Source organism: Myotis davidii, unplaced genomic scaffold (genome assembly GCF_000327345.1).
Source record: "Myotis davidii unplaced genomic scaffold, ASM32734v1 scaffold539, whole genome shotgun sequence".
Classification (NCBI taxonomy): domain Eukaryota; kingdom Metazoa; phylum Chordata; class Mammalia; order Chiroptera; family Vespertilionidae; genus Myotis; species Myotis davidii.
Window position 1 is genome coordinate 75372 of NW_006290028.1, and position 8666 is coordinate 84037.

Consider the following 8666-nt stretch of genomic DNA (forward strand, 5'->3'; position numbering starts at 1 on the left):
GAGTGAGGGCGGAGGGTGGGGTGGGAACTGGGTGGAGGGGAGTTATGGTTGGAAAAAAGAGTAACTAATGTAATAATCTGAACAATAAAGATTTAATTGAAAAAGAAAAAAGAACATTGGAACACAAAGGGGGTGTTGCAAGGAGCCCATTCCTTCTCCAGGCCATTTGGGCAGTGAAAAAAAAAAAAAAAGATTGATGGGGAAATAAAAACAACATAAAAAAATACATTTAAAATCTAGCACTATGAACTATATATCTTAAATAATTTTATTGGCTGATTTTAGAGAGAGAGGAAGGGAGAGAAACATCAATTTTTCTAGTTATATTCTGAAGTATTTGACATTTCCTTCAAGATCTTAGCAATGCCCTGTTTCTCCACCGTACAGTTCTGAGAACAGGGCAAGAGCCTCTTCGTCTCTCTCCTCAGCAAGCATGAATGAAACAGAAAGCTTCCTAAACTGAGTTGAAGTCAAAAATTAAAGTTAATTTGCCCTGGCTGGTCTGGCTCAGTGGATAGAGCGTCAGCCTGCAGACTCAAGAGTCCCAGGTTTGATTCCCGTCCAAGGCATGTACCTTGGTTGTGGGCACATCCCCAATAGGGGGTGTGCAGGAGGCAGCTGATCGATGTTTCTAACTCTCTATCCCTCTCCCTTCCTCTCTGTAAAAAATCAATAAAATATTTTAAAAAATTAAAGTTAATTTATCACATAAAAGCATAAATACATGATAATTAAATATGCGTTTTGAATATTACAATGGAAAAGGCTGAAATAATGAGAGGGGTTCGGTGCCAGAGAGTGGGCCGAAGTCATTTTTGCCATAGCTACTTTTCCAAATTGTGCATTTTTTCTCCTCACTATTGATACTGAGAGGGGACTTCTGGTGTCACAGTACATTTTTGAGGTATTTGTATTTATTTGTAATGATTCTCTGAGTTGAAATCTATATGTAACTGGTTTTGCTAAAATAAAAAGATTTTAATAATATAAAATATTCGGTGAACCCAGAGTAAGGACTATGGAGTATCATACCCATGGCTCTATTTGTCAATTTCTGAGCTTCCTTTGGCTGGTCTGAACCTTAAGCCTGCTTTGGTATTTTATATAGCTGAATCATTGGAGTACTGAATCCAAGACATTTATCTACACAAAGATAGGAATTAACATTTTTACACATTTATCATGTTTCTTCAGAAGTAATTCCAGGATATACCATTAAACACAGAGGCATATATTAAATATAGTTGTCTTTTCTTTACTCTTTATAGACATGCAAATGCTTTCAAAGGATTATTCCCATTTTGGCTATGTGTAGTAACTTCACTTAGTTGAATTACATAATCCAAAACTATGTTGCTTATAGGTTACATATTGAAATCACAAAGCATTTTGTGACAGACCTGAGAACATACAAAGTGGTACTCATAAAACCATTTATTGACATTTGTTTCTTTGTAGCTATCACCCCTCCCCACCCTACCAAACAAAAGAACTGCTTTTGGTTAAAATGTATATGAAAGATAAATAAAATACTTGCTAATGTAGCATGATTTACTGAATTTTAATTCTTACTTACACTACTACTTAACTATCAAAATGTTAAAATGAATTAAAACGTTTAACTGGAATATTTTGTATGAATTTTTGAATAAACTTGGGAACAAAAAAAATGTTTTAATGAAACGTAAATAATCACAGGGAAGATGTTTTATTTTACACTGGAAACATTTACAAAAATTGTATTAAAGTAACCTCTTCCTGCATTGATGACATTACTTGAGGCAAATAAGGTGAAGCTTCTGCCCATCCAGACTCTTTCGTCCTGATGGGGACCAAGACAATTTAGTTGCATTGACTTTCTATTGTAGAGCTTTGGAACCAAGGGAAGGATCCAAACATAGCTCCATTTCATCCAATGAGAAGAGCCGCTTAGTGCTAAACTATGATTCGTCCATTTCTCTTTGCTTTCATCCAATCGTTAGGCCACTTTAGCAGCCAATCAGCGGCCTAGATATCCACCAATCAGAGTACAGGGCCCTAGCACGGCCTTTGTGTCGAGGGATGTCAACGCGTCGGCGAAAGCTTCGGCCAATAGAAAAAGTCGTTGGTGTATGCAAATGAAGGTGCTATGACGCAGAGACGCAGCGTGAAGCGTGGGTATAAAAGCGGAAGCATCGGGGGGGTTTGGAGCAAAGCGGTTTGGTTATTCGTTGGGTTGGTCCGTGCACTTAGCTCCTGGGCTGCGGCTCTTCCTTGGGTGGCGGGAGCGGCGTCACGGACTGAGAAGCGGCCTAAGACTTCGGCGTTGAGTGAGTGTCCGTGGGTTTGCCGGTGGCTTGGGGCCGCGGCAGCCGTTAGGGCCGCGAGTCGCGGCCGTTGGGGGCCGAGTGCGGGCTGCTCGGGCGGCTGGCATCGGGCGTGGGGTTGAGAGGTTTTCCCCGGGGACTTCGTTCCGGGAATCGCGTCTCTTCCCGTCTCTGACGCTGGCTGTTCAGAGGGCTCGGCGTCGGCTTCCGGGCAGCGCGGCCTCCGCCCGTCGAGGAGGGGAAATGACTCCTCCCCGCGCTCCCCCTCCCGGGGGAGGCGGCTGCTCCTCGCCGCCTGAGGCATTAGGGGTGAGGCGGCGGCGGCGGGGAGGCCTCGGCCATCTGCCGCCGCGAGGTGGGGTGCGAAGAGGCGGGAGGGCAGGGGCGCTGCGCAGAGCCTGCCCGTCCCCCTCGCCCCCACCCCCTGGCGAGCGGCGCGGGAGTCATGGGTGTCCTCTTTAGGTGAAAGAAAATGGCCCGAACCAAGCAGACTGCTCGCAAATCCACGGGTGGGAAAGCGCCCCGCAAACAGCTGGCCACTAAAGCTGCCAGGAAAAGCGCCCCCTCTACCGGCGGGGTGAAGAAGCCCCATCGCTACAGGTAGGCAGGGCAGAGGGAAGACAATGACGCCGCGGCGCCTGGCGGTGCGGGAGGGCGTACCGGTGGGGTGCCGGCGCTGTCAGTTCACGGGTTTGCGTCTTCCTCCTCCTCGCCCAGGCCCGGGACCGTCGCGCTTCGAGAAATCCGTCGTTACCAGAAATCGACCGAGCTTCTGATCCGGAAGCTGCCTTTCCAGAGGTTGGTGAGGGAGATCGCCCAGGATTTCAAAACCGACCTGAGGTTTCAGAGTGCAGCCATCGGTGCGCTGCAGGTGAGACGGGGGCCGCGGCGGGGGCGGGGCTCGAGGCTGGTTTCTCGGTTTCCGCAGAGTCTAATCGTGCGCTCTTGCCCTCTGCAGGAGGCCAGCGAGGCGTACCTGGTGGGTTTATTTGAAGATACTAACCTGTGTGCCATCCACGCTAAGAGAGTCACCATCATGCCCAAAGACATCCAGTTGGCTCGCCGGATACGGGGAGAGCGAGCTTAAGGGAAGGCAGTTTTTACGGTGTTTTGTAGTAAATTCTGTAAAATACTTTGGTTTAATTTGTGACTTTTTTTGTAAGAAATTGTTTATAATATGTTGCATTTGTACTTAAGTCATTCCATCTTTCACTCAGGATGAATGCGAAAAGTGACTGTTCACAGACCTCAGTGATGTGGCACTTGCTCAGGAGTGACAAGTTGCTAATATGCAGAAGGGATGGGTGATATTTCTTGCTTCTCATGATGCATGTTTCTGTATGTTAATGACTTGTTGGGTAGTTATTAAGGTACTAGAATGATAAATGTGTACAGGGTCCTTTTGCAATAAAACTGGTTATGACTTGATCCAAGTGTTTAACAATTGGGGCTGTTAAGTCTGACCATGCATCACTGTGATAGAATGTGGGCTTTTTCAAGGGTGAAGATACAAGTCTTAACCACAGTGTAATAACTTACAGTTTCCTAAAAAGAAAAAAAAAGTAAACCTGGCAGCTATAGAATACACTATGTGCATTTATAATAGCTATTTTATATATTGTAGTGTCAACATTTTTAAATTAAATGTTTTACATTCACATGTGGGGAGTCTTGTCATTAAGGTGTGTGTAATTTAGGGTCCAGTTGGTGTTCTAACTAGACTGCACTTGTTTTCATAGTAGTAAAATGCTTTGCAAATAACACCTTGCATAAGTCCTCATTCTACCACATGTGAACTAACCCTCCAGCTGATAATGCAAACACTATCGGGGGATTTTATTTATAAGGGCTCTAGAATACAAGTTATCACACCAGCATCATCTGTTACTAATATCCTGACTAGTTATGGTTAGTGCAGCTTTTCTTTGTGTTGTGGTTGGTTTCATAACTAGGTTGAGTTCCTCTACCAAGAGGAAACACGACCCGAGTTCTTTTCCTTGTAGAGTTTGTATTATAACCCTTAGCGTAAACTTGCTGTGGGGTGGGAGGGGCCCTTAGCTCCAGCTTGTTGCATCCTGGCCAGTTAAGATGGCGGCCAGTTAGCTTACATCTGGTATATGGTCCTGGGGAAATCACTTTATAGAGCTGGTCTTCCAAGTGGTTTTTAAAATTTATCCTTCTATTGAAGTTTTTAGGTCAATTATGTATGTTGACTAAATTTACAAATAAACTTGTTTATCCAACTAAGTGTCAAAAACCTAAATTGAATGTACAAAAAACATCCATTATCTAGGTTCTTTGTGTCCTAAAGTTTGAGCTTAGCTTACTTGGATTTTGCTTAGACAAAGGAACCTTTTAGTTACAGAAATAACTCCAGAAACATGTAAAGACCCTTTGCTCTAACTGCCAGGATTGCAATATTTACAGTGTCACTGCTTCCCTCCATGTTCTCAAGGAATTAAAAGCACATTCATTGCCGGTATGAGGTAGGCCAAGGGAAGTAAATTTCTTTAAAATGCTAGGGCTCAGATTTGGGATCTGTTCCATGAACCTCCGGGTGGACTGTTTATTGATCTCTCTCCAAGTTAACAATTGGAGGCACCAAGCTTACTAGTCCGAGACGTCTTTTCCACGTGGAAGCTCTGCTTCGACACCGGAGGCCAGCAGTAAAGCGTAGCATCAATCTTGGCAAGACGAGCGCAGGTGCCACCGGAAGCTGTAGCAAGACATGTATGCCCTGATGGCTGTTTTTAGTAAGAAACTAGAAAAGGCTTGGAGGTCTAGTTAATGAGCCTTGCATGTTGTCAAAGGCGGAGTTCACTGTAGCAAACGGGTTTTCTAAAAGGTTTGTAACCAGCTCTGGAACAACTACCAATATAATCCCCTCACATTGTGCATCTGAAAGATCTCCAGGCCCTGGCCGCTGGTATGTGCTGTGCTCTGGAGCGGAGCAGTGTCCAAACAAGTAGAAACAGCTGTGGTGGTGGTCAGCTTGAGTTACCTGCAGTAACCCAGTGGATGACAGTTGAACCTTCACACACACCCCCACCCCCACTCCCACCCCGTCTGCACCGTGATGCAGGAGGTTCCTGGGTTTTATCGCGTGGCTTAAGTCTGCTTCAACTGCCACTGGCACGCCATGCTTCATTTGAGCACCTTAACCAGAAAAAAAATGCTTTGGTTCGAGGAAGCTGGTCACATAGGAACCCTGGGTATAGTGATGGAACGTCTATAAGGAGAAAAGCAAAAGTGGAACCGATGAAGGTGTCCTGTGCCCTTGATGAACAGACAAAAATAAAAGTTTTTGAAGTTGAGACTTGGTAATGGTCTTCATTTGAATGAAATCTGTTTCACCAGTTTCCTCTGGCTAAGGGTCCTAGGAAGCCTTGCCTTCTGACGGGGGAGTGAGGGGAGGGCCTTCAGTAACGAGACAGGCAGACCCCTTGTCCTTAAAGGGATATATATCACCATGTGCCCAGGACAGTGCCCATTTATGCTTGTTGAACCTGCATATTAACTGCCTCTTGCTGACGTGTGGGTCAGAGGTTCAACTCCCAGTCAGGGTACAAGCCTGGGTTGCAGGTTTGATCCCCAGTAGGGGGCGTGCAGGAGGCAGCTGATTAATGATTTGCTTTCATCATTGATGTTTCTATCTCTCCCTTCTCTGAAATCAACAAAAACATACTTTAAAATAAGTATATGGAGGCAGGCATGCACTTCAAACCCAGCTTATTCCCTGAGATCTGTCCTTACACAAAAGATTCATTGTGTCCCCATTACACATCAAAGGGAGGAACAGACCCAGGAGAGGCCAAGGACCAGCTCATGCCCATGGCCAGGCCCCCACCCCTTGCTTTGCCCCCAGCCGGGGACCTCTGCTGCTGCCTGCCCAGTGTCAGTGAGACCACTGTCAGTTGGGGCAAGCTGAGGAATGACTGAGGCGTGGGCAGGTGGCCTTTTCCTGAGGGCTGTGTGAGGGACATGTCCCCATGGGGGTGGTGCCCGGGCTCCACTAACCCCTCCTTCCCTTCCCACCCCCCCTGTCGGACATACAGGGCCCCAGGACCTTTCCCATAAGCTCCTCACCTCCCAGCACTGAGCCAAGACTTAGCAGAGGGGACAGGATGGGGTTGGGTCCAAGGCCCAGGAATCACGAGCCTGTAGTCCTACGGCAGCTCACTGGCCTCTCCCTCCCCACACCCTGCCTTTGGCCAGACTCGGTCCTGCCCACCCCCGGAGGCCTGCAGCCCCTGCCAGCTGCAGTGCCCAGTGTGAGCTGCAGGAAGAGATGGCCGCGGCCCTGAGCTGTCAGCTGCATCTTTTGAGTCCGGATTTGCTCCGTGGCCTTTGACAGGGTTGTCCTCAGCCTAGAGGGCAGGAACTTCAGGGACATGGGGCAGCAAATAAAGACATGGCTGCAGCTGAGCCCTCACAGGGCGCCTGAGGTCAGGGGAGGGTGAGAAGCTCGGTGCTCCGAAGGCAAGGTCTCAATCTTGCCTGCCTGCCTCTGGCGTCGGGCCTGACACCTGGCAGAGGCGCCAGGCATACTTGCTGACCAACCCGAATGGTCCTGGCAGCCCCACAGCCCAGCTGGCTGGATCTGCTCCTGGCACACGTGGCAAAGAACCGGGCCAGCTCCCAAACGCCTTTCGTCACTGGCCTGGCTTTCCGATTGGGACCCTTCCATGTAGGACGTGCGGCTCCAGTGTTCTGGGAGAGCAGCCGTGCCTGCCGCTCACTAAGAGGCTGAGCGGGAGGTACTCACGGGCACAGGGTGGTAGCTGAGAATGGGCTCAGGGGCAGACAAGCCCAGGTTCAAGGCCCAGCTGTCCCACTTGGATGCATTCCTTCACACATCTGTGCTGCTTTCCCTCATCTTTAAAATGGGAATAAAAACTACCTACCCAATAGGCTTGTAAGGATTTAAAGAAATAATCTGTGCAAATTCTGGTGATTTTTAAAATATTTGACAACAGAAGTCAAGGGCACTGACCAATCAGTCCACAACCAGCACTGCCCTGCAGGCTGTGTACCAGCCCTGATACCAGGGCTGCCCCAAGGTCCAGATGACTATCATCCAGACCTCAGGAGCTGTTATCATTAATATTACAGAAAGGCCGAGCGGGCCAACTCATTACATAGGTTACTGCTGTGGAACAATTACAAACAGAGCCTCCCAGAACGGGTGAGAGGGCGGGCCATCTTCTGAGGGCGAACCTTTCAGAGACCTTGTGGGTAGATACTTACATGTGAGATGTTGCCTCAAGTCCCATCAGTGAACCAGGCTGTGATTGCCACGGAGAAGCCAGAGCTGCATGGCGCGTGCAGACCTTCATCACATAAAAAAGAACAAGCGAGTCCAGCAGGGAGGGCCCAAGGGCTAAGAACTGGCACAGAGACCTGGCCAGTGTGGCTCAGTCGGTTGGGCATCATCCTGTGCACCACAAGGCTGGGGCTCCATTCCCAGTAGGGGGTGCGCTGGAGGCAGCTGATATTTCCTCCATGCCAGCCTTGGTCTCAGGGGCCAGGCTGTGTCTGCCTCCCGGCCAGAGCGTGAGCGCCCCAGGCTTTTACCTGTCTGGCCAGTTGCACGCAGGAGAGTCCACTAATGTCTGCTGCATGATTTGCTCTCAAATCAATGTTTCTCTCTCTCTCCCTCTCCCTTCTTCTCTCTCTAAAAATCAATAAAAACCTTTTTTGGGGAAAAAAAACAATTGGGTGCAGACATAGACACAGACTCCGGGAGAGAAGGGATGCCGCTGAAGCAACTGTCCTCCATTGCGGGCAGGTCTCGCCATGGCCTGGGCAAAGGTGCCTTGGTGACTCTAGGCCTGCCAAGGGTTCCAGGGCCCAACTGGCAGGGGTGGCATTCCCACCCCTGGAAAGTATGGCCCTGTGGTGGATATTACTGGGGCTTCTATCTGGATGCCTCAGTCCTGTGTGACAGCCGGCTCTGGCTTGCGGATGCAAGGGAGAAGACAGGCTGTGGGGTACAGTGTTCCCATTAAAGTTCCACCCCCCCCAATCTTGTAACATCAGGCCAGGAAATGGGAGGGAGGGTCAAAGGTTAAGGCAGACTTCTCAACAAATTTCATGAAACATGCTAGATGGGATTAAAAAACTGAGTAGCAAAAAAAACCAAAAAACAAACAAAGTAGCGCCCTAGCCAGTTTGGCTCAGTGGATAGAGTGTTGGCCTGCGGACTGAAGGGTCCCAGGTTCGATTCCGGCCAAGGGCACATGCCCAGGTTGCAGGTTGGATCCCCAGTAGGGGGCATGCAGGATGCAGCTGATCAATGATTCTCTTTCATAATTGATGTTTCTATCTCTCTCTCCCTCTCCCTTCCTCTCTGAAATCAAT

At 48.4% G+C, this 8666-nt stretch overlaps 1 protein-coding gene across 1 annotated transcript; it reads left to right on the forward strand.

The window, feature by feature from the left end:
• Positions 1 to 2171: 2171 nt before the first annotated feature.
• H3F3B (H3 histone, family 3B (H3.3B)) lies at positions 2172 to 5620 on the forward strand. Its single transcript, XM_015563274.1, has 4 exons — positions 2172 to 2309; positions 2769 to 2906; positions 3024 to 3177; positions 3265 to 5620. Exons 2-4 carry the CDS (start codon positions 2779 to 2781, stop codon positions 3391 to 3393), a joined length of 411 nt encoding a protein of 136 aa, XP_015418760.1. The 5' UTR covers positions 2172 to 2309; positions 2769 to 2778; the 3' UTR covers positions 3394 to 5620.
• The last annotated feature ends 3046 nt before the right edge of the window (positions 5621 to 8666 follow it).

What these genes read in the sequence shown, in the direction of transcription:
- H3F3B (XM_015563274.1), top strand. Translation starts at nt 2,779, where the DNA reads ATGGCCCGAACCAAGCAGACTGCTCGCAAATCCACGGGTGGGAAAGCG. An exon ending in AAGAAGCCCCATCGCTACAG is followed by an intron (nt 2,907 to 3,023) that starts GTAGGCAGGGCA and finishes CTCCTCGCCCAG; the next exon opens with GCCCGGGACCGTCGCGCTTC. An exon ending in CAGCCATCGGTGCGCTGCAG is followed by an intron (nt 3,178 to 3,264) that starts GTGAGACGGGGG and finishes TGCCCTCTGCAG; the next exon opens with GAGGCCAGCGAGGCGTACCT.